This window comes from Salmo salar, chromosome ssa04 (genome assembly GCF_905237065.1).
Source record: "Salmo salar chromosome ssa04, Ssal_v3.1, whole genome shotgun sequence".
Taxonomy (NCBI): domain Eukaryota; kingdom Metazoa; phylum Chordata; class Actinopteri; order Salmoniformes; family Salmonidae; genus Salmo; species Salmo salar.
The window spans coordinates 30624414-30650573 of NC_059445.1; the positions used below are offsets into that span (position 1 = coordinate 30624414).

At 42.7% G+C, this 26160-nt stretch overlaps 1 protein-coding gene across 5 annotated transcripts in view; it reads right to left on the reverse strand.

Moving 5' to 3' along the window:
- Positions 1 to 2865: 2865 nt before the first annotated feature.
- Positions 2866 to 26160, reverse strand: part of klf8 (Kruppel-like factor 8) — a 92037-nt gene continuing 68742 nt past the window's right edge. For 3 of the 5 annotated variants that reach the window (XM_014195716.2, XM_014195720.2, XM_014195718.2), the window contains exons 3-7: positions 21944 to 22258; positions 20462 to 20699; positions 15177 to 15288; positions 9758 to 9900; positions 2866 to 7464 (exon numbers count right to left, since the gene is read on the reverse strand). In XM_014195716.2, the coding sequence (XP_014051191.1) occupies positions 7283 to 7464; positions 9758 to 9900; positions 15177 to 15288; positions 20462 to 20699; positions 21944 to 22258 (990 nt within the window). In that variant the 3' untranslated portion in view covers positions 2866 to 7282. The remainder of the gene's footprint in view (positions 7465 to 9757; positions 9901 to 15176; positions 15289 to 20461; positions 20700 to 21943; positions 22259 to 26160) is intronic. The other 2 variants (XM_014195717.2, XM_014195719.2) reach the window with 2 other exon arrangements.

Sequence of the window (26160 nt, forward strand, 5' to 3'; positions counted from 1 at the left end):
ACTACTGACCACAAAACTACTGAACCACAACTACTGACCACTACTGAACACAACTACTGACCACAACCACACAACTATTTACAACACAACTACTGAACCACACAACTACTGACCACAACTACTGACTGAAATTACTGACCTTCTTCCACACAACTACTGACCACAACCAACCAACTACTGAACCACAACTACTGACCACAAAACTACTGAACACAACACCTGACCACACAGCTACTGACCACAACCACACAGCTACTGACCACAACCACACAACTATCCAACTTCTATGGCTTGTCAAAGGTGATCTGATACTATGTATACTTTTGGAACTATAACCATTTACATGTTTCATAAATGAACATGGGTTTGAATGAGAACAATAGGAATACAGTGGTAGCTTTCAAAATGGTCCAGGTCCAACTTTGAAACGCTAAGGCTATCCTAACTTGAAATTATCAAAAAATCCTTTATAAACTATGAAAGATTTGAGTTACAATAAAATAGCACAACATAACTCACCGACAGTAACTCTTGAACCGTTCGAGCTAGAGACACCAAACCAACGTTCACATGTTCAGACTATCCTAACTTCAATTCTTGTTCAAATGTTATAAATTATAACTATATACATTTGCATAAATTAGCATAAAATAACTCACCAACAGTAACTCTTGAACCGTTCGAGCTAGAGACACCAAACCAACTTTCTCATGTTCAGACTATGCTAACTTCAAATTATTAAAAAAGGTTATCAACTATAATTATATAAATGAACTATAATTATAAACATTTGCATAAATTAACATAAAATAACCCACCAACAGTAACTCTTGATCCGTTCAAGTTAGAGACACTAAATCAACATTCACATGTTCCTCTTATCCCAAATTCTAATTCTTAAAAACATTGATCAACTATAACTGTACATTTGCATTAAATATCCCACCAACAGTAAGCCTTCAACCATTCAGGCTATAGGCACCAAACCAACTTTCATATGTTAAGGCTATCCTATCCTATCAATCAATGCTTGCACACCACACTTTATTCAAGGAAATGTACTTTTCTAGTTTTATACACTCATTATTGTTCATCTTTATAAAGTGTGTCAATCATTTTTGACAAATTATTCTACAATGTCGAAAATAGTAAAAATAAAGAAAAACCCTGGAATGAGTAGGTGTGTTCACCTTCCAACAGGACAACGACCCAAAGCACACAGCCAAGACACAGCCAAGATAACGCAGGACTGGCTTCAGGACAAGTCTCTGAATGTCCTCGAGAGGCAAAACCAGAGCCCGGACATAAAACCTGATCGAACATTTCTGGAGAGACCTGAAAATAGCTGTGTAGCGACGCTCACCGTCCAACCTAACAGAGCTTGAGAGGATCTGCAGAGAAGAATGGGAGAAACTCCCCAAATACATGTGTACCAAGCTTGTAGCGTTTTACCCAAGACTCGAGGCTGTAACCACTGCCAAAGGTGCTTCAACAAATTACTGAGTAAATGTGATCAAAAATGTCTAAAAACCTGTTTTTGCTTTGTCATTATTGTGTGAAGATTTAATACATTTTGGAATAAGGCTGTAACGTAAAAACTCAAGGGTTCTGAATACTTTCCGAATGCAGTGTATGCACTTAAATAGTGAATAAAGGATGTTTTTCCCATGGTTCATTTTCATGCCAGCCAGGTAGGTAGTCTATACTCCTGTTGTAAAGATAAATAATGTGCTTTAATATTAGGAAAGTTGAGAAATAAATATAGTAGGCCTAGCCTATAGAAAGCTGATGGGATCCTCCTCTTTTTAATAGAGACCATCACTCTGTTTTCTCTCGCAATGAATAGCCTATAGAAATGTTGCACAACATGAGTTTATGGGCTCTCATTAAGTGTTTGATTAGATTTGATTACATTTGCAATGATGAAAAGAGTTATTAGAGGGACAATAGAGTGCTGAGTACCAGGCAGTTAGCAAGTTTGGTAGGCTACTAATGACCATCAGCAGCATCAGAGCTTGGAGATGCCTTATTACTGTGACTAAATGCTCATGTGGAATTTGACTGCCTTCATGACTCGTGACCGCCGGTGTGGCAGTAATATAGGTACCGTAACAACCCTAACTGTCAGTAGAGTCTCTGAATGTCCTTGAGAGGCAAAGCCAGTTAGATAAAGGTTAAATAAAAAATAAACTGTACGTACCATTATCTTTTCCAAATTATATTCTGTCTATACACACAGCGTATTGATATTCTCACTAATATATCTACTTGGATTGTTATTTCTTTAGATACAAAAAATGTATGTATTGCATTTGCGAGACATTCTAGTGCACTGTTGGAGCTAGTAACAAAAGCATTTAGCCACACCTTCCATAACATCTGCAAATCTGTGTATGCGACCAAAATTAGATTTGATATGAATAAAAAAAAAAACTGAGTGAAAGCTAGAAATGTGCAGTTTAAATATTAAATGTGCTGTTTAAATCTGTGCACCAATAAAATTTGATTTGAAATTAATAAACTTAAACTGAGTGAATACTTTAAATGTGCTGTTTACATCCTGTTTAATTGTGCAACTGCAAGAACGCCCACCTGCAGGAACGCCCCGAATTGCAGGCCACAATCACACACTACTACAAACTTCTACAAAGATCCAGGGAAAAAAAAGGACCTTGTGCATTTCAGGTAAAATAACAACCCAATGTTTATCTCCCAGTACAAATTAACTAGCAACAGCAAGTCCATTAATGTTTCATGTGTGTTTGTAGATGGACAAAATCAACGTGTGAGATGGCACATGCGGACGTACGCCTGTGGCTGGTGTAGGCAGCATGTAAGTCAACAATAAAGACATTGCATCATCAATCTGAACCAAAAACATTTTATTCTATAAAAGGAGTGGGGTAAATCACAACTGTACAGGGGGAAACTGACTTAATGAAACAACATCTCACAGTATCAAAAAGCTCACGTTTTCCTCACTGATCTTTACACATTGTTCTGTACAAATACAAAAGAAATAATATTAATGACTTGTATTATTATAACGATAACTGCATTGCACTGAGTAATATAGTACTGGCCCATAAATTACTGCATTCAATAAAAAATACCTAAAATTATGATTTCTTAAAGAGTTTTGATTAATGATAAGAAAAAGCACACTCACACGCTCAGTAATACACTCACGCTCGCACACACAAACACACACACACACAATCAATCAATTTACCCTTGCATTATGTGGTGCCGTATTGTAGAAATGATGGGTGACTAGCTGATAGTGGATAAACGTGCTTGTTCAGATACAGTACAGAAACGAGCAGAGGGTCATGAAGTCTTCAGTCGTATGCTGCCACGTCTAAACCATAGATACATGTTCTTGGAAAGAGCATCACTATCGTGGTGTATTGTATTGATGTATTATTGTATGGTTTTCTTTGTGGTATATGGAGTCCATTAAAAAGGATTTTATGTTATTTCATATGGATGAGTTGGTGTATTGTATATCACTGACATTGCCATGTCTATGCAGTGAGGTGGGTTTGACCAATGACAACAGATATTACATATTATCAGTTTTTCAGCATGGGGTGCATCCAAAATTGCATCCTTTTCTCTATATAGTGCACTACTTTTGACCAGAACCCTAAGGTAATGCACTATATAGGGAATAGGGTGACATTTGGGATAAGGATATGGTTGAGACGGTTCTTCAGGTTTTTCAGTGCTTGTTGCAGGTCATTATAACTGTTAGGTTAGGGCACCATGTTCACACCGACATGCTCACCAACTTCACAAAAACAAATGCTACTCTCCATGCAACAACAGTGAGCACAACACAAAAGGGACCGATTTTGGGGGATTTTTTTTGTAAAGAAGGAATTTCACTTTTTTTTATACACATTTCATTTGTAAATCCATCCAACAGAGGAGAAAAGAAAATACAAATGATATTTTCACATTGTCTAGTCAGTGTTAAAAATAGAACTCCACCTGTTACATTTATTATGCTTTTTGATTATATACAGAATGTACACTTCGTATTCTTCTTTCATTATTCTCATAGTTCTTAACATCTAATATGAACAGTTTACAAAACAAAACCATTTGCAATCAAATGCATATACTCTTCTAGAAAGATGTGCTTAGTATCATTGTTAGGAGTCGAAGCAGAGAATGAGAGAAACTCATAGGAACATTGCATTGCTCTGTGTGGGCCAATAAGATCTCTCGCTGCTTCCGGCATGCGCTCAACTCAACTCACACCAAGGCTGGGCTCAGAGTCAGACAAGCATTATCTGCATTTTGTTTTTAAATTGTCAACAGAAAAGGGATCTTAAATTCGCTCATATTTTATTTAGCCAGCGTTTGAAATGATTATGGCTGCTGCGACTGCTAGCGAGAGAGCCAAACAATTTGTTTACATGTCCTCAAGTATGTATGTCCCACATAGTGCTGAGCGATTAGTACTTTTTGAGGTCGTTTCGGTTTCGGTTCAATTATTAAAATATAATCACGGTTTTGATTATTTTTAAACATTAAATGCACTATGCATTATGTGGGTTGAATGCTGTAATAACACAGAACAAAACAAATAATAAAAGTCCCATGATGGTACTGACTGCCCATTACTGCTTATCACTTATTAACCACCATTTATTCACATCACTTTAATCAAATATTTCAGCTGTTGTGTATATTACATTTATTTTATTTGATAACTTTAAAGCCTGAACTGTTTGATGTAGGAGGGAGTTGTAGTTTTGTATTTGATTCCAAGTCATCTCATCTCTATAGAGCTGCTGTCTATGCTGTCTGACAAAATCACTATTTTAGTAGTTCTTCAAAGTAAATAAAGGCTTTATGACTGCTGAATACCCCCTATCAATCACTTAGATCATGTATTTTCAGGTACAGATACCTGGCGAACCAACAGCTGCTCTCTATATCCTCTCACGATCACGCATTCTTCGGCCTCTTCCATAGCTGGCGTAAAAGAAAACATAGACCAGACAAGTAGATGCGCAATGGATTATGGTCATTGCAGTTATTCATCACGTTTTATGAGCTAAACTATTTAGAATATTGGCCCTATTGAAACTACAACTCCCTCCTACATCAAACATTTCAGTCTATATCTGATTTACTTGTACAGAAACTGTGCAATGAGCTCACTGAAAAAAACTGAACATAATGGAATTTAAATCATTGAACTGATGATAGTCAATGAGTTGTTTGAAAAACGTAAAATAACCGACATTTCAGTTAATCACTCAGCACTAGTACCACAGGAGCTGTGCGTCCCAGTGGCAACACGTACTTAGCCACTGGCTTCAGTACAGCCCTTAGGAGCAAGATCTGTGTATGTCCCAGTAGCAAGATGTATGTTGCTACTTACTCCATAACAGCACTTTGGAGTGAGCTCTTTGTATGTTCCACTTGCAACACATACTTATCCACTGACCCACCCCAATACAGCGTAAGGAGCGAAGTCTGTGTATGTCCCAGTAGCAAGATGTATGCAACACATACTTATCCACTGACCCCAATACAGCGTAAGGAGTGAGCTCTTTATATGTTCCACTAGCAACACATACTTATCCACTGACCCCAGTACAGCGCTAGTAGCGAGGTCTGTGGAAGTTGCATAATCAAGTGAACCCAGAGAGCAGGAGCTAAAAACAGCCAGCTTAAGACATGAAGATCAGTAAATTGCTGATCTAGGATCAGTTTTGCCTTTTAGATCATAATGAATAAGATCATATGGAAAGGGCAGACCTGATCCTAGATCGGAAATCATACTCTGTGACTCTGTAAATACAAGCCCTGATCTGAGTCTGGGTAGAAATGCTTGTAACAAAAAAGAGAGTGCCTCGTGACCTGTCGTCAGGGCGATAAGACCCCGTTTCCTGGGTAACCCTGAAGACCAAAACAAACGCGCGTTTCTAAAACCAGAGTTTCTCAGATTGACTTTGATTCATTAAGGCTCCGACGGGCAAGAGGTAACACACACTTCTAAAATCATCAGTTCTGATTATTCGTTCCATACACACACACGCACAAAACACACACACAAGCTCCCCTAGATCCCTGCGAGAGTTCAAACTAGTTTTTCTTATACTTTCACAGCCTCAAACACAATCTAAGGATTTGAAATAGACAAAAAATGGATGCTATTCTGTTAAAAGCCAATCACTGGCAAAGAGGAGGGGGGAAGGAGAAGAAGAAAAAAGGCCTTTTTTTAAACAACAAATACTGTTACTGACTGAACAAACAAGTTAAAAATGTGGGGCAAGTGAACATGATTTCATTTCTGATTGAAACTGAGGAAAACAGAATCTTAATAAAAATTCACAGTCTTGTAGCTCCCTGTTTTAGGGGATGGGGGAGTGGAGGGGGGGGGTTTGAATTAGACAGAATAGAACAGTTCTACCCCACACACCCCGAGGGGTCTGCGGACTCTGCTCAGGAAAGGATATGGAGGAGAGGACTTTATGCATCTTCAACTGTCTTTAAATAGCACACACTTCACTAACGCTCACACACTCAAAGCTATGCGCGCACACACACACACACAGACACACACACACAGCTGAGCCCATGCACGCAATGCAGGATCACAGAAGTTGAGAAAGAAAACACAGTAAACGTATCTACAGTATCTTCCCCTCTGAAATCAACAAACAAGACAAAAGCCACATATCCTTCTCTGCCCCCTTCACCTCCTCTCCGTTCTCTTCCTCCCTCATCTTCTTCCTCTGAGCTGAGTGTGTGGTATAGGTATCCCTGCATCATTTCAAAGTCTGTTCTCTGTCTCTCTCTCTCAGTCCAGCCTGTCTGTCTCTTTCTCTCTGCAGTATCCCAGTCAGGCTTCACTGGTTTGTCTTCACCGATCGGTCTTCTGGATGGATAGGAAGCCATAGAGGAGGATGGCGTCATGCCATGGTCACACCGAGTGGGGGTGTGAGGGAGAGATGAGAAGGTAAGCATTGGGGTGAGGGTGGCTGTGAAGAGTGGTGGACTCCCCCTTCAGGTACTAGGCAACCAAATAACAACAATGAACTGCTCTCATCATTTACTTTGCAATCTGCGTTCTCCACCTCTTTAATTTCCTCATCTCCACGATGACCCACAGTTCAAATTACAGGACGAGGAGAGAAAAGAGACAGGAACAGGAAGTGACAGTTCAGCCCCTCCCATCTGAGTTTCATTTGAGTACCGAGGGGGGGGGATGGTAGTAGGGGGAAGGGTTTAAAGATCATGGGTCAGAGGTCATGGTTCACATCATGACGTGGCGTCTCCGGTGCAGGGCTAGGTGGTCGGACCGGGAGAAGGAGCGGTCACAGTCGGTGCAGCGGAAGGGCTTGATGCCTGTGTGTTTGCGGAAGTGTCGAGTCAGCTCGTCTGACCGGGCGAACCTCCAGGTACATCCCTCCCATGTACAGTGGTACGGCTTCTCTCCTACACGGAAGAAGACATGGAGTTAGTTCGTTGATTGGTTTAATAGGAAGTACATTCAGTGCATGTAACTGAGCAAAAACGAGGTATCTTAAGATAAGAAGTTATAGTATAGATCTACGCAACGTGTCCATTTTTTATTTCACCTTTATTTAACCAGGTAGGCCAGTTGAGAACAAGTTCTCATTTACAACTGTGACCTGGCCAACATAAAGCAAAGCAGTGCGATAAAAACAACACAGAGTTACACATGGGATAAACAAACGTACAGTCAATAACACAATAGAAAAATATATGTACAGTGTGTGCAAATGGAGTAAGATTAGGGAGGTAAGGCAATAAATAGGCCATAGAGGCGAAATAATTACAATTTAGCATTAACACTGGAGTGATAGATGTGCAGATGATGATGTGCAAATAGAGATACTGGGGTGCAAAAGAGGAAGATAAATAACAATATGGGGATGAGGTAGTTGGATGGGCTATTTACAGATGGGTACAGGTGCAGCGATCGGTAAGCTGCTCTGACAGCTGATGCTTAAAGTTAGAGAGGGAGATATAAGTCTCCAGCTTCAGTGATTTTTGCTTTGGGGATGACCAGTGAAATATATCTGCTGGTACGCGTGCTACAGGTGGGTGTTGCTATGGTGACCAGTGAGCTGAGATAAGGCGGGGCTTTACCTAGCAAAGACTTATAGATGACCTGGAGCCAGTGGGTCTGGCGACGAATATGAAGCGAGGGCCAGCCAACGAGAGCGTACAGGTCGCAGTGGTGGGTAGTATATGAGGCTTTGGTGACAAAACGGATGGCACTGTGATAGACTGCATCCAGTTTGTTGAGTAGGGTATTGGAGGCTATTTTGTAAATGACATCGCCAAAGTCGAGGATCGGTAGGATAGTCAGTTTTACAAGGGTATGTTTGGCAGCATGAATGAAGGATGCTTTGTTGCGAAATAGGAAGCCGATTCTTGATTTAACTTTGGATTGGAGATACTTAATGTGAGTCTGGAAGGAGAGTTTACATCTTACCAGACACCTAGGTATTTGTAGTTGCCCACATATTCTAAGTCAGAACCGTCCAGAGTAGTGATGCTAGTCGGGCGGGCGGGCAGGTGCGGGCAGCGAACGGTTGAAGAGCACGCACTAGTTTTACTAGCATTTAAGAGCAGTTGGCTACAGCAGTGGCTATTCATTGGCTACAGCAGTGTTTCCCAACTCCAGTCGTCGAGTACTCCCAAAAGCATAAAAAGTGTGTAGCCTGGGTCAAACATACCTCATTGAACTAATTTAGGGCTTGATGATTAGTTGAATCAGGTGTGCTTGTCTGGGGCTGCAATAAAAATGTGTACTGTTGGGGATACTGGAGGACTGGAGTTGGGAAACACTAGGCTCCAGAATGCGGGCCCTGGATCAGTCATTGGCTATAGATGAGTATGTGGGCAGGTCAGGGTGTGTGTTACCCAGTGTTGGGGGTATCGCGTTACAGAACTAACACGTAACGTAATCTGATACATTTTATGAGCAACAGAGTAAAGTAATGCGTTACTTTATCAAATTGGGCTATTTTATTACAGTTACTTTGTCCAACAACGCGTGTGTTACTTTCAGAATCTTATCTCCACCGGCTGTGTTTCCATGATCCGATCTCCACTTGTTTCCTCATTTAGTTCTTGAGCGAGCGGCGTAAGGGTGTTTTGAGAAATGTCATGACGGGCTGCTGTCCATAGAAATGTATAGAGGGCGCACCTCTGATGTCTAGACATCTCTATGGGCTGTGTATGTGAGGTCTAACAGAAAGAACTGGCGGCTCCAGGGAAAGATTTTCAATTAAAGGAGAGGAAATCTGTACAGATGTTTGGCTTACAGTATATGGCTAATTAAGCAGTGCCACAGATGGAAGGAGAAACCAGTGATCCAACCTGAGTTAGTAAGTAGCCTATCAGATGGAAGGAGAAAGCAGTGATCCAACCTGAGTTAGTAAGTAGCCTATCAGATGGAAGGAGAAAGCAGTGATCCAACCTGAGTTAGTAAGTAGCCTATCAGATGGAAGGAGAAAGCAGTGATCCAACCTGAGTTAGTAAGTAGCCTATCTTTGGTAGAGTACGCACGGCTCGCCTTACTCCCTCTGACAGTCAAACAAACAGTCAAACAAACGGTGAGATTGGGATTTTTTCCCATGAAAGCAAAGCAATATAACTCGTTACTTTCCACACAAAGTAATATTGTAAAGTAACGTTACTTTTGCCAAAAAAAGTTTGGGTTAGTAATATACTACTTTCCCAACACTGGTGTTACCTGTGTGTATCCTGCGGTGGGCTTTGAGGTGTGAGCTCTTGGTGTACACCTTGTTACAGCCATCATAGTCACACATATGGACACGTCGCCTCTTCATATCCGGCGAATCAGGATCCACCTGCATGTCCATGTCTACACCTGACCTGAGAGTGACAAAGAGAGAGAGAAAGCAGACATTATATGGGTGAGGCTGGAGTGAGATGCACTGAGTCATGTATTTAGTGAAATTACAAAATGTCACAGCAGATCACCTGTATTAGCAGGACTACTAGAAAGCAGCTAGCTACCTGTATATTAACTCTTCAGACCTGGGTTCAAAAAATAATTTGAAATATTATTAGGATCATTATTTGAATTTCATCAGGACAGTGCACATTAACCAACACCAATATTACAGTAATGCAACTTCCATGGAAATGTGCTGGGGGTAGAAAAGAGGTAATTTGCACCCGTAGTCTCTGGGCAGGTAAGGGCCTTTACACAGCCACAATGCACATACAAATAGTCACTAAAACAATAGAAAATACAAGTACATGACATCCAATACGAGTACAACAGCAACAACATAGTGAAATACTTAATGTGGGCTTGATAAAAAGTCTGTAACTGTTAGTGTTACATGAGCAGACATGTTCTATAACGTTTACCTCCCCAACCCCACCCATACTGTCTAAGCCCTAACTAAACCTAGAAGGAAAGGACTGTGATGTAACACCTATAGGGAACTGCCCAAGCGTGGCTGACTGGACAATTAACATCTATCCATGGGTTTATTATTCATGCACTCTACTGTGTGATCGATGAATAGAAGTCTTACAAATTATTTTGCCATTGCTGCATCATCATTAGGTGACACTAACTTCCAATTTCTAACTTCCAAATTTTATTTACTTAGTCAAGCATTGATGTCAATGGGAAGTTCTGATTGGCCCCTACACATTTGGACATGGCTACATGAGGGAACTACACTGAACAACAATATAAATAGGAAGTTGTGATTCGTCCCTACGTATTTGGACATGGCTACATGAGGGAACTACACTGAACAACAATATAAATGAAGTTGTGATTCGTCCCTACGTATTTGGACATGGCTACATGAGGGAACTACACTGAACAACAATATAAATGAAGTTGTGATTTCTCCCTACGTATTTGGACATGGCTACATGAGGGGAACTACACTGAACAACAATATAAATGAAGTTGTGATTCGTCCCTACGTATTTGGGCATGGCTACATGAGGGAACTACACTGAACAACAATATAAATGAAGTTGTGATTCGTCCCTACGTATTTGGACATGGCTACATGAGGGAACTACACTGAACAACAATATAAATGGGAAGTTGTGATTCGTCCCTACGCATTTGGACATGGCTACATGAGGGAACTACACTGAACAACAATATAAATGGGAAGTTGTGATTCGTCCCTACGTATTTGGACATGGCTACATGAGGGAACTACACTGAACAGAAATATAAACACAACATGTAAAGTGTTGGTCCCATCTTTCATGAGCTGAAATAAAAGATCCCAGAAATGTTCCATTCCAACAATAATCTTATTTCTCTAAATTATTGTGCACAAATTTGTTTACATCCCTGTTAGTAACCTTTGCCTTTGCCAAGATAATCCATCCATCTGACAGGTGTGGAATATCAAGAAGTTGATTAAACAGCATGATCATTACACAGGTGCACCTTGTGCGGGGGACAATAAAAGGCCACTATAAAATGTGCAGTTTGGTCACACAACACCACAGTTGCCTCACGTTTTGAGGGAGCTTGCAATTGGCATGCTGACTGCATGAATGTCCACCAGAGCTGTTGGCAGAGAATTGAATGTTAACTTCTCTACCATAAGCAGCCTCTAACATCATTTTAGAGAATTTGGCAGTACGTCCAACCGGCCTCACAACCACATACCACGTGTAACTACGCAGCCCAGGTCTTACACATTCGGCTTCTTCACCTGCGGGATGGTCTGACAGCTGATGAAACTGTGGGTTTGCACAACTGAAACATTTCTGCACAAACTGCCAGAAACCCTCTCAGGAAAGCTCATCTGCGTGCTCGTCATCCTCACCAAGGTTTTAATCTGACTGCAGTTCAGCATCGTAACCAACTTCAGTGGGCAAATGCTCACCTTCAATGGCCACTGGCACGCTGCAGAAGTTTGCTCTTCATGGTTGAATCCTGGTTTCAACTGTACCGGGCAGATGACGACAGTGTGTATGGCGTTGTGAGGGCGAGCGGTTTGCTGATGTCAACGTTGTGAACAGAGTGCTCCATGGTGGCAGTGGGGTTATGGTATGGGCAGGTATATGCTACGGACAACGAACAGAATTGCATTTTATTGATGGCAATTTGAATGCACAGAGATACCGTGATGAGATCCTGATGCCCATGGTCGTGCCATTCATCTGCCGCCCTCACTTCATGTTTCAGCATGATAATGCACGGCCCCATTTCGCAAGAATCTGTACACAAATTCCTGGATGCTGAAAATGTCTCAGTTCTTCCATGGCCTGCATACTCACCAGACATATCACCCATTGAGCACGTTTGGGATGCTCTGGATCGATGTGTACGACAGTGTGTTCCAGTTCCCGAAAATATCCAGCAACTTCACACAGCCATTGAAGAGGGGTGGGACAACATTCCACAGGCCACAATCAACAGCCTGATCAACTCTATGAGAACAAGATGTATCGTGCCGCATGAGGCAAATGGTGGTCACATCAGATACTGATTGGTTCTCTGATCCACGCTCCTACATGATTTTTAAGGTATCTGTGACCAACAGATGCAGATCTGTATTCCCAGTCATGTGAAATCCATAGATATGGCCTAATGTGTTTATTTCAATGAACTGCAACTTAGTAAAATCTTTGAAAATGTTGCATTTATATTTTTGTTCAGTATACATACAGAATAGTCAAATACACCATGTTAATTTAAATGATTCTAACAGAGCCTCAGTCCTGGTAATCACTGATGATTACGGTTATTGTTTAGGTTTATCACAGTTAATAGTGATCTATGATCCCTGGGTGGAGTTACAGGCCACAGGCAGCAGAGAGGGCTAGAGAGTAACTGTCGAAAACCCATACAGCTGGACAGCTTACAGTTCAATGCTGATCTCTCCTCTCTCTTCCCTCCTTTCCTTCCTCTCGCGCTCCCTCCCATCCTCCGGGTTCCTCGCGGCCGGCCTTCCCTTTCTCCACCCACCCTGCCTGCCAACTAGTTCACTCCTTTTCCTCTCTCTCGCTCTCTCTCTCTGCCCAGCCGTTGGCTCAAACACACTAAAGAATAGAATAGTATTCCTTCTTCACCCCATCCCACCTCTAACACACTCACTCACTCACGCCGCTCCTTCTCTTTCTCTCTCTCCAAACCGTTTATAAGGAGGTGTGACGGCAAACTGCATTACGTAACCTTGTTTACACTCAGATCTGTGACAACCCTGCCCAGCAACACACACAAACACACAAACACACGTCAGCTAAGTGAACTCTCCAGGCACACACCCTGCATTTCAGTTACAGTGCAGCAAGCTCTGACACACACACAAAGCTACGCCTTGGGGCGTTGAGGTAGCTGCATCCTCCTACCAAATAGAGATACACATTAATACATTCGGTCTCTCCCGGTTGCTGCCTCACTACACATTGTGTGCCACATACACACTGCCTCTCCTCTCCTCTCCTCTCCTCCAGTGTTCAGGGGTTATGTAAGGGTCCAGAGAAGAGCAGTGCTGCAGTAATGTAATTAATGCCAGAGAGAGGAGAGGAGGGACGGGCCCAGCTCACCACAGCCAAACCCCCAGTGAAGGGGCAAATTCACCCTATATCACTTTTCTCTAATACACTCAACCCCAGTCCTGCAACACTTGACTTATTACACATTTTGTTGTGTTACATCCTGAATTCAAATGGATTAAATAGATTTTTTTCCTTATGGGAGAACCTGCCAATACCCTGTAGTGAAGACATTATTTGCATTTTTTGGGAAAATTCACTGAAAATGAAACACAAAAATGTCTCATTTACATAAGTATTCCAAATTGAGCTCAGGTGCATCCAATTTCCTTTGATCATCCTTGTTAGGACATGATTTAGAAATAAACATAGTGGTCTATATAAGGTCCCACAGCTGACAGTGCATGTCAGAGCAGAAACTTTAACATGATGTCCAAGGAACTGTCCATAGATCTCTGCGATACAATTGTGATGAGGCATATATCGGGGTGGCAGGTAGCCGAGTGGTTAGAGCGTTGGACTAGTAACCGAAAGGTTGCAAGATCGAATCCCCGAGCTGACAAGGTAAATATCTGTCGTTCTGCCCCTGAACAAGGCAGTTAACCCACTGTTCCTAGGCCGTCATTGAAAATAAGAATTTGTTTTTAACTGACTTGCCTCGTTAAATAAAGGTAAAATAAAATCAAAATCTGGGTTTAATGGGAGAGTGGCCAGGCGGAAGCAACCCCTGAGAAAAAGACACATGCCTGGGATCGAAACCGTGCCTGTAGTGACGCCTAGAGCACTGCGATGCTGCGCCTCTCGGGAGGCCCTGTATTTCCTTTTCAATACATTTGCAAACATTTCTACAAAGATGTTTTCACTTTGTCACTATGGGGTATTGCGTGTAGATGGGTGAGAAAAATGTATATTTAATCCATTTTGAATTCAGGCTGTAACACAACAAAATGTGGAATAAGGGTTATGAATACTTTATGAAGGCACTGTATAACAGGACTACTCAACTACCCACAAATCATGCAAGATATCTTCTGAAATAAGTATTGTTATCGTATATCGATAAAAAAAATTAAAAAAAATGTATCACCCAGCCTCCCATCCTCTGAAGGCGTCAGCCTGCTTCAGTTCGGCTGGCGCTTGCCGAGCTCGTTCCCTTAAAAGACCTTCGCTTGAAATAAATGTTTGCCCATTTTGAGACGCCGTAGCCAGCAGCCAGATTTATCTATGATATCTCAAGAAATCTGTCATACATTTTTACGTTTTTGCCGAGGAGATCTTAGTTGCGCAATTTTGCATCTGACTAAGATGTTTGGTGCAGTATTTCTCAAGTGAAAAAATGTGCATGAGGACAAGTCTCTTGTTGAATGACAACAGGCACTTAATTGAAGAATCCATACTGTTGACCAATCGCCGACAAGGGGGAGTAGACTTGGTGCCTGTTGGTGTGCCCGAACAGCTGAAAAAACCCTTGCCGAAGTCCAAAACGTCACTAAATGTTGTCATAATATATGCACAAACTGTTCCGAACACTTTTGTCTGGGAAGCATGCGGAAGCCTTAACACTCACCCTGTGTCCAAAGAAGGAAGCGGAGTCCTACAGTACCACCACCCTGTGTCCAGGCCTACACCACCTTCCATTATCTGACACTCACCCTGTGTCCAGTCCCGGTGTACTGAAGGATGCTGAACCTGACTCTGTCCCACTCTCCACATCACTGTCACTCTGGTACTCCACTGGGGATGCCGAGCCAGGCTTGATACGCACTGTAGGGAGAAAAGGGTAGATGGAGAAAGGGGGGAGGGAGAGAGATGGAGAAGATGAAGAGAGAGGGAAGAACGAGAGAGAGGAAGAAAGATGGGTATAAATAGAGAAAGACAAACAACAGGGGGTTAGCAACTTAAATCCAACATTAACACACAGTACTTGGCAACACAAAAGGTAAGTCAAGGCATCCCAGCTGAGCTCATTTGAATTTCTATTTGGGTGTGAGAGAATTCCTCATTATACTTAGGTATGGTTGGCTGTGCTGCGGATGCTGCTGATTGTATTTGTGAACACCCCTCCCCCACCCCGCCTCTCCCTTTCTCCTTTAGTGGGTCAGAATGTGGTGACTGCACTGTTTAAAGTTTCTCTTACCTGAGGATGAGAGGGGGTGAGGGTTGTTTGTGATGATGGGGTTGGGATGGGGGTAAATAACTGTCCTTTGTATGTTGGGACAACCCACCACCTGTTAACCCTAATACCCACCTTATTCAAAGGCAAAGCGACCCATCTCCTCTCTTCTAGAACTCTTACCCCTTCTAAAAGTCCTTCTCTCCCATGCTCCACTCTCCCTCCCATGCTCCACCCTCCCTCCCATGCTCCACCCTCCCTCCCATGCTCCACCCACCCTCCCTCCCATGCTCCACCCTCTCTACTCAGAGCTCTGTGTGTCACTCCTGTTACACAACAACAGGGGTATAAGTGTAGTGTGGCAACTCTTTTTAAGTCAAATCTACACCTACTCATGTACACTCTGTATCAACACACTCAACTACATGTGTTTTCTACTTACAGAATGTTCATGTTGACAGTTTACAAGTCCTAGGGACAGTTTTCCGGATAGATTTTAAGCCTAGTCCTAGACTAAAAAGCATGTTCAATAGACATTCTCTAAGGAAAGAGCTTCTTATTCCAAGACTACAGTAGGCTTAATCTGGAAACTGGACCCTAGAATTCTAGAGACTCTGGGGGCCATTAGGTCAAAGACCACAGCTAGAGGACATCAGAAAGCAGAGTTACAATTTGGGAATTTGGGAGTCTATATATATATATTTTTTAACACTATTATTTCAATAGAACATGTTGAGTTCTTCTATTATTACATTGGAAGAGCGCCGCCCCCCCACCAAATAAAAATAAAAACGATTTATTTAATGTAAGGAACTCAGTCCGGCTTTCAACTTACTCTTGAAAGTTGTAATAGTATAACGCACAAGGTGCCATTTGGAAATATTCACATGAATACACGTTAGACATAGCAAAATGTATACTTGCAAGAAAATTTGCTTTAAAACCTGCAAAATTATCTCTCCGCCAAACAAGAGGTGTGAACAGTGTGTGTCATGAACAGTGCTTGTGCCCATAGAAACAGACATGGCAAGGGATTGCACCCCTGTGCAGGATTTCCCAAACTTGGCCCTGGGGCCCCACCTGGGTACATATTTTGTTTTTTGCCCAAGCACTACACAGCTGATTGAAATAATCAAAGCTTGATGATGAGTTGGTTATTTGAATCAGCTGAGTAATGCTAGGGCAAAAAACTAAATGTGCAACCAGGGGGGCCGCCAGGAACGAGTTTGGGAAAACCTTGCACTACTGTACAGTGTGCTCCACTGTACAGTGCTCTATTGTACCCTACTCTACTGGTCTTTACTATATTTTACTGCAGGGGTCGGCAACAAAATGTAACATTTATTTAACTAGGTAAGTCAGTTAAACCGGCCCGCAAGTGATTTATTTTGGCACCATAAAGTTTTTAGTAATGTTTTTTTATTTGGGGGGGATTTTAGTTTTTGGTCAAAAAAGACTAAAATCCCCAGGAATTCAGCAAAAAATGTGTTTATTTTAGGAAATCTGTTCCCAAGTATTCCCACAAATAATACAAATTGACATATGTGATCGTGTATCAATGTAATCTAGATATAATTTTCAAATACAATTTCTTTTTGGGCTTAGTTGTTGTCAATTTGCAGTGCACAAATTAGTTGAATTATTAGTTCCGGCCCCGTGACCAGCAGCGCAAAAAGTTACAAGTTTCAGATTCTTTACAATCAACATTGAACTTTTCACAGAGAACAATAGAGGTTTTATTTCTCTAAATTAAATGTAAAGGTTTTGAAAATCAATTTAAAAAATTTGTTTTTACTATTTTATTAATTTGGTATGCAAATACATGTTCTAAAATGAATCTGTAATAGATATACTAGGCATGGTTCTCCCTTCATTGCAACTTTTGTTTCGGTAGGGACACATTTCATGAGGTGCTAAGAAATTCAGGTAAATATTTCAAATATGCAATACAAACAAAGTGTGTGAGAAGTATATATGTCTACCTGACATACAGTACCAGTCAAAAGTTTGGACACCTACTCATTCAAGGGTTTTTCTTCATTTGTACTATTCTCTACATTGTAAATAATAGTGAAGACATCAAAACTATGAAATAATACATATAGAATCATGTAGTAACCATAAAAGTGTTTTATATTTCAGATTTTAGATTCTTCAAAGTAGCCACCCTTTGCCTTGACAGCTTTGCACACTCTTGTATGTATTAAGACGTGTGCTGAAAGGTTGGGAAAAGTAGGATACAAATTTGCACCACTTCCGTAGAATGACCCATATAGGGAATAATGTGCTATTTGGGACACAGACTGACTCCTCAGGAAGAGACTATACTGAGAGCTCTGCTTATGAATGAACATGTCAGTCTGTATATGCAATGCATCATTTACGTGTGTGTACGCACGTGTGCATGTGTGAAGAGGGATCCTTAGAAAGACAATACGGGGCAGTGCCAGTGTGAGATAGCGTGACAGGGGTGAAAGAGAAACAGTGACTGAAAGAGAGGGAAAGAGAGAATGAGAAAGTGCATGACAGTGACATACAACTAGTGTGTGTGTCTGTGATAGGGTGAGAGAAAGAGCTTGTGTGTGTGTGTGTGTGTGTGGTTTAAAGAGAGTTAGCATGGACGAGACTCGAGAGGCGTATTGCTTGCGAGGAGGATACTGTTGAAGTGGTCAAGAGACCGAGATGATGAGATAAAGAGCAAGGGAGAGAAACTGTGTAAGTGAGAGGATTGTGCGATAAGCCATTTTTTGTATGGAGGTCTATGAGAGAGTGTCGAATTACGTGAGGCTTATTTGATCGAATAGAAGTTTCGTAAGGTTTAGGCTGTTACCAATGTACTGACATAAAGTGCATTCAAAGTATTCAGACCCCTTGACTTTTTCCACAAGAAATTACTTTACAGACTTATTCTAAAATGGATTCAATTGTCCCCCCCCCCCCAATCAATCTACACACAATACCCAATAATGACAAAGCAAAATGAAGTTTAGAACATTTTGCAAATGTATTAAAAATAAAAACGGAAATATGACATTTCCATAAGTATTCAGACCCTTTACTCAGTACTTTGTTGAAGCACCTTTGGCAGTGATTACAGCCTCAAGTCTTCTTGGGTATGACGCTACAAGCTTGGCACACCTGTATTTGGAGACTTTCTCCCATTCCACTCTGTAGATCCTCAAGCTCTGTCAGGTTGGATTGGGAGCGTAGCGGCACAGCTATTTTCAGGTCTCTCCAGAGATGTTTGATCAGGTTCAAATCCAGTTTCTGGCTGGGCCGCTCAAGAACATTCAGACTTGTCCCGAAGCCACTCCTGTGTTGTCTTGGCTGTATTCTTAGGGTCGTTGTCCTGTTGGAAAGTGAACCTTCGCCCTAGTCTGAGGTCCTGAGCACTCTGGAGCAGGTTTTCATCAAGGATCTCTCTGTACTTTGCTTCGTTCATCTTTCCCTCGATCCTGACTAGTCTCCCAGTCCCTGCCGCTGAAAAACATCCCCACAGCGTGATGCTGCCACCACCATGCTTCACTGTAGGGATGGTGGCAGGTTTCCTCCAGACGTGACGCTCGGCATTCAGGCCAAAGAGTTCAATCTTGGTTTCATCAGACCAGAGAATCTTGTTTCTCATGGTCAGAGTCATGTGTCTTTTGGCAAACTCCAAGCGGGCTGTCATGTGCCTTTTACTGAGGAGTGGCTTCCGTCTGGCCACTCTAATATAAAAGCCTGATTGGTGGAGTGCTTCAGAGATGTCCTTCTGGAAGGTTCTCTCAGCTCCACAGAGACACTCTTGGTCACATCCCTGACCAAGGCCCATCTTGCTCAGTTTGGCCAGGCAGCCAGCTCTAGGAAGAGTCTTGGTGGAGGCCACTGTGTTCTTGGGGACCTTCAATGCTGCAGACATGTTTTGGTACCCTTCCCCAGATCTGTGCCTCGACACAATCCTGTCTTGGAGCTCTATGGACAATTCCTTCGACCTCATGGCTTGGTTTTTGCTCTGAAATGCACTGTCAACTCAACTTGTGGGACCTTATATAGACAGGTGTGTGCCTTTCCAAATCATGTCCTATCAATTGAATTTACCACAGGTGGACTCCAATCAAGTTGTAGAAACATCTCAAGGATGATCAATGGAAACAGGATGCACTTGAGCTCTATTTCAAGTCTCATAGCGAAGGGTCTGAATACTTATGCAAACAAGGTATCTTTTTTATTTGTAATATATTAGCAAAAATTTCAAAAAAACTTTTCGCTTTGTCATTATGGGGTATTGTGTGTAGATTGATGAGACCTTTTTAAAAAAAAATATTTAATCAATTTTAGAATAAGGCTGTAATGTAACAAAATGGGGAAAAGTAAAGGGGTCTGAATACTTTCTGAATGCGCTGTAAGTGGATGCATGTGGCATTTTGGCAACTTTGAGAAAAATGTCTTAGTTGGGCCTGTTGTTCATACGTGTATCTGCCCTCTCATTGGCTAGAATGGTCCCACCTGATCTCGCCTGCTTTCAATCATTGACCACATGTATTTCCATTGTTAGTCAACTCGGCTATTTTGTCAATATAATAGATCAACTTTAGTGTAAGTGAGAGAAATCGGAGAGAAGAGAAGAAGAGGACGTGACCAGAAAGAACTCAATTAGAATTTCTCTAACTTTGAAGCTTTAATTTCAACAATTATTTTAGAAGGTTGTACTTATGACGTTCATATTGTAATTGTTTCAGTCTCATAATTTCTATGCTCTAGATAAGAGTATCCTGCACTATATAGGGAATAGCTTCATCTCAACAAAACGCAACATATCCTTCCCTCCCTTTCCCTCGGACTCACCGGATCCCTCAGAGCGCCCGTCGCTCCCGATGAGGGGCACTGTGATGGCAGCGGTGGCCACCCCATCCGTGGGCATGGTGGTGTAGACCAAGGGCAGAGACTGGACCACCACGGGGATGGTCTGCAGCTGGCCCATCTTACTGGGCATGTTGACCGACGGGATGGTGTGGATGACATGCAGGATCTGCTGACCGCCTGCCCCCTGGGTGGATGCTAGGATGGACCCGGGAGAGAGCATCTGGAGGAGGGAGGGATGGAGGAGAGCAGGGGTTAAGGTGGGCATACAGGGAGGGGAGCAGTACTGTCTGAAATGGCACCAGATTCCCTATATAGTGCAGTGTTTCCCAAACTGGGAGGTACATCATCAGTTTTCCTCTTGTCATGTCAGTCATTACATACCTCAGAGAGCTATTTAGAACTTGTCAGAAATGTCCAGATCAACTAGCCCATGTCGGCAAAAAAAAATGTAATCTCAAATTCTCTTGCCCATAGATTTTGTTGTAGTGTTTGAGCCACTCCATGTTGCGAATTACAGGGGGGGCTCAGCTCCCCTAAATCCAACAAAAGTCAAACTTTGGTGGGGTCTCTAAATAATGCTAATTTAACCATTCTGCTATTTGTTTAAAATGCAGTGGTAAATATGTTTTACAGTGGTAAATATGAAAATAAAAGCTTCCAAATGAAAGTAACACCCCCACCTCTCTGTCATGGTTTAAACAATGTATTTCTAGGTGGCTGTGCTGCCCATCCGGTAGGCCTGATTTTTCAGACTCAGCTTAGCTCCTTTACGCATTGATTTTCCTTTGCACTTCCTCATTTCCGCCACGTGTCAACTTAAAAAAAATCTTTATTCCAATTATTTTGGAGTGTTTGACAATCAGATGAAAATATCATGACTGGTTGTGTTCATGCCACATTAAAAGGTAATAATTGTGTAGAATTGTAGGAATTAAGCTTTAAACCAGCAAATTGTTCTCTCCACCAACAAGAGGGGTGTGAACAGTTTGTGTCATGAATAGTGCTTGTCCCCATAGAAACAGACATGGCACGCGCGGGGTGGGTGAGTGAAAAAGTTTGGGAAACCCTGATAAAGTGCACTACTTTTGGCCAGAAAGGGAAATAGGGTGCCATTTTGGACACAGACATTGAGTCAACAGCTAGGCTGACAAGAAAATAAAGAGCATGTAAGTATTAGGTAGGCCGTCATTGTAAATAACAATGTGTTCTTAACTGACTTGCCTGGTTAAATAAAGGTTACATAGATACATAAAAACAACTGTTAAACTGAAAGACAGAGCCTCTCAAAATTAAAACATTGTAAAATAACAGTTACTACATAAGACATAGGAACCTGACTTCCACATTTTTGGCAGGCCCTAATATGTGAGTGATTTCACTTTTCAGCCAACAGACACTACTGCCCATCATTCCAAAAGAGGAGCTAGCTAACGAGCCGACTGGCTTAATAACTGGCGTGGTTACCATGGTGTCTAGAATGGTTACCGTAGGGATGTGGTTTGCCGACAGCGTGGGCGGCGCCACGGAGCTGGGGGCGGGGTTGGCTGTGGTGGACGGTGTAGAAACGGGCAGGGAGGGGCGTGGCTTGCCAAGTGACAGGTCGACAGGTTCCGTCTGGTCCTCCGGGGGGCGGGAGGAGTCATCTTGTGTGTCTGTTGCGGTTGTGTCTATGGTCATGTCTGTGGCTGTGCAGAGGGGAGGGGGAGACACAGGCTGGGTCTTCTCTGTCTTGATCTTCAGGTCTGTAGGCTGGGGACACTCCTCACCCACTTCAGCCTGCTATATATATATATATATATGAGAGAGAGAGAGAGAGAGAGAGAGAGAGAGAGAGAGAGAGAGAGAGAGAGAGAGAGAGAGAGAGAGAGAGAGAGAGAGAGAGAGAGAGAGAGAGAGAGAGAGAGAGAGAGAGAGAGAGAGAGAGAGAGAGAGAGAGAGAGAGAGAGAGAGAGAGAGAGAGAGAGAGAGAGAGAGAGAGAGAGAGAGAGAGAGAGAGAGAGAGAGAGAGAGAGAGAGAGAGAGAGAGAGAGAGAGAGAGAGAGAGAGAGAGAGAGAGAGAGAGAGAGAGAGAGAGAGAGAGAGAGAGAGAGAGAGAGAGAGAGAGAGAGAGAGAGAGAGAGAGAGAGAGAGAGAGAGAGAGAGAGAGAGAGAGAGAGAGAGAGAAAAAGGGAGGTGATGGGAGTGAGGGAGGGTTGGAGAGAAACAGAGGAAAGAAAGAAAGGGTAGAGATATTAAGAAGAATGATTGACAGAGTCATGGAGAGAGAGTGTGATGAATAGGGAGAAAAAGGAAGATAAAGAAGGAAAGGAAAGAAGAGAGATGATCAGCACATGATTTTCCTCCACATGCACACACACACACACACACACACACACACACACACACACACACACACACACTACACTACACACAGACCTGGCACCCAGACCCTGTTCTCCCTTGGCTCAGTTCAGCTGTACTCTCTGGCTGCACAAACAGAGCAGAGCAAAGCAGGGTAGGGGAACAATGGCTGCTGTGTGGGGCCCTGGGAGCTGAGAGGGAGAGGTGGAGCTGGGAGGTGGAGAGCAGAGCAGCAGGCCTAAAGATGGCACACTGCCAGGAGAGTGCTGCCCTGCCCTGCCTAGCCCCGGCCAAGCCCTGCACTGAGGCACAGAGTGCACCCAGCTACAGCATACACAGGAGAGAGCACTAAGCATAGAGCTGTACACAACATCCCTATCCAGCCTGGAGCAGAGCACTAGCCAGTGCTCAGGCATACGCCCAGCCCAGGGGGGCAGGCATGCACATACCTACACTCGCCCACGCTGACACACAACCGCCAGCATGCACACACGCACAAGAAGAAAAGGCAGGGGTTTGGTAGTGACTGTACACAGACACTGAGCCTCAGTGCATGTGAGGTGAATGATGGGTATGAGTTCATCATTACAGAAGTCATTTGGAGACAAACACACGTGTCGGGTTCAGTATTCAGTGAGAGATGGCTATAGGGACGATGGGCTAAACCCACTACCCAAACTCTCCTAGCCTACATAACGACACTTAGAGAGTGGACACAGGTGGACCCAGAGAGGGAAGGAGGTCAGTCAGTGTACATAACATAGAGGTTAGGATACATGTTGTTGGGAAAAGGAAAGAGAGCGAGAGAGCGAGGGTGGCAGAGTGAGAGAGAGAGCGAGGGTGGCAGAGTGAGAGAGAGCGAGGGTGGGAGAGAGAAAAAGGAGAGTGGGAGAGAGAGAAAAAGGAGAGTGGGTGGGAAAGGCCTCCGGTTGCCATGGAAACTGGGAGGTATCAGCTGACAATTTTTTTCCCTCATTCTATCTTCACTCCCACCCATTCCCTTCCTCCCTCTCCTCCTCTTTCCCTCCCTGTCTCTGCTTTCACCTCATCCTCTCATGCTAGTCTGTCACCCACACCTTCCCTCCAGATCACCTTCACTCTCTTTCTTTCTAGCCATCTCTCTCCCATATCCTCTTCACAATGGTTTACATTTGGAAGCGTATTCAGACACATACATGTCAATCTCTCCTGGCTCAAAGCGGAGGAGAGATTAACTTCCTCACTACTTTTATTTATGAGAGCTATTGACATGTTGAATGCACCGAGGTGTCTGTTTGAACTACTGGCACACAGCTCGGACACTCATGCATACCCCACAAGACATCCCACAAGAGGTCTCTTCACAGTCCCCAAGTCCAGAACAAACTATGGGAGGCACACAGTACTACATAGAGCCATAACTACATGGAACTCTATTCCACATCAAGTAACTGATGCAAGCAGTAAAATTTGATTTAAAACAACTAAAAATACACCTTATGGAAGAGCGAGAACTGTGAAGCAACACAAACACAGGCACAGACACATGCATACACACACAAGCTAACATACACACTAGACACACACGTACACTTGGATTGTGTGTTGTAGATATGTGGTAGTGGAGTATGGGCATGAGGGCACACACTTAATGTGTTGTGAAATGTGTTATGAATGTATTGTAATGTTGTTAAAATTGTATAACTGACTTAATTTTGCTGGACCCCAGGAAGAGAGCAGCTAATGGGGATCCATAATAAATACAAATACACACCCACTATTCTCAGCTAAAACATTCAAAACAATGCTCCTGAAGATCAGATTAAAAAAATATACAAAAAAAATTAAAAAAAATCACACTCTCACCCTGTTCCTACTACACACTAACAAACGGCACCCTATTCCCGATTTCAGGGGTATTCAACTTTTACCCTACGAGGTCCGAAGCCTGCTGGTTTTCTGTTCTACCTGATAATTAATTACACCCACCTGGTGTCTAAATAAGTGCCTGATTAGAAGGAGCCATTTATAAAAGCAGTGAAACTGCATCCGAGGTCCAGAGTTCAGTTTTCAGGCCCTATATAGTGCATAGGGCTCTGGTGTAAAGTAGTGCAGCATATAGGAAATAGGGTGCCATTTTGGACAAACCCAGTGACTGTATGAGCAGTGGAGAGCTCACAAACACTAAGAGATAAAGTTGGCCACATCACACACAGACAGTGGCGTCAGTAGTTAGGCAACGATAGGTTATAACATCTAATTCAAGCAAACCACTGGGATCACACTGGTTGAAATGACGTTGAATAGACGTTGAATTGACGTCTGTGCCAGTGCGAAGGCTTGGTCTCAAAGAGAAGACAATGCCATTGAGATCCTGAGGCTGTAGTGTATTAGCAAAAGGCCTAGCAAAAGGGAGAAGTACTGTTTCAGTGTGGCAGAGATGAGAGGTCTCCTGTAAGTACAAAGAGATGGAGGGCAGCATTGAAGTGTTCTCTGCACCTACTTTTACTACTACACCACTGAACACTCAGAGATCCTGAGTATCTCTCTGTACTCTATACTGACTGACTTTCTATCAGTCTCTAACCCTGTATTCTCTCAGCAATGACTAACAGCTTGTCCTCTATCATCAGCCTCCATCTCCTCCTACTCTGAACTAAGTATCTATCCTTTCCCTGCAGCCTCCATCTCTCTCCCTGTATGGTCTCTGAGTGATCCGCCTCCCTCTCTATCCTTGTAGGCTACCCTCTCAGCACTGCTTTATATATATATATATATATATATATAGACTATCTCTGTGCACTTCTATAAAAGCTAAGCCTCCAGCCCTGCACTGCAGCCCCCACTATCACCACAGAGAGATAAAGGGAGGAGAGAAAGAGATTGAGAGAAGGATAGAATGAGAGAGAGAGAGAGAGAGAGAGAGAGAGAGAGAGAGAGAGAGAGAGAGAGAGAGAGAGAGAGAGAGAGAGAGAGAGAGAGAGAATGTATGGGTAAAGACGATGGCGACACATTAAATGAAGGAAGTAACAGAGAGAACAATATTGGTGGCAGAACTGTGTCAGACACCCTGGAAGGTTGGCAAGAGAGGTGGGGTATTTACTCTCACTTTTAATTCAACAACTCTACCATATAAATGGGTCACCAGATGCAGAGTAGTTGATGTCATTTAAACGTGAATGGCTTGCTATGCACGGTTGTATGTCTTGTGATGTGTTATGTATGCCAGTAATAGCCTGTATTGTTGCCAGACACATTTCCCTATGGTACAATAAAGTATTCATTCATGCTACTGCACTGCAATGCTGGTGTTGATATTGCATTGTTGGTTATTGCAATGGAGAGCTGAGAGGGAACCTATA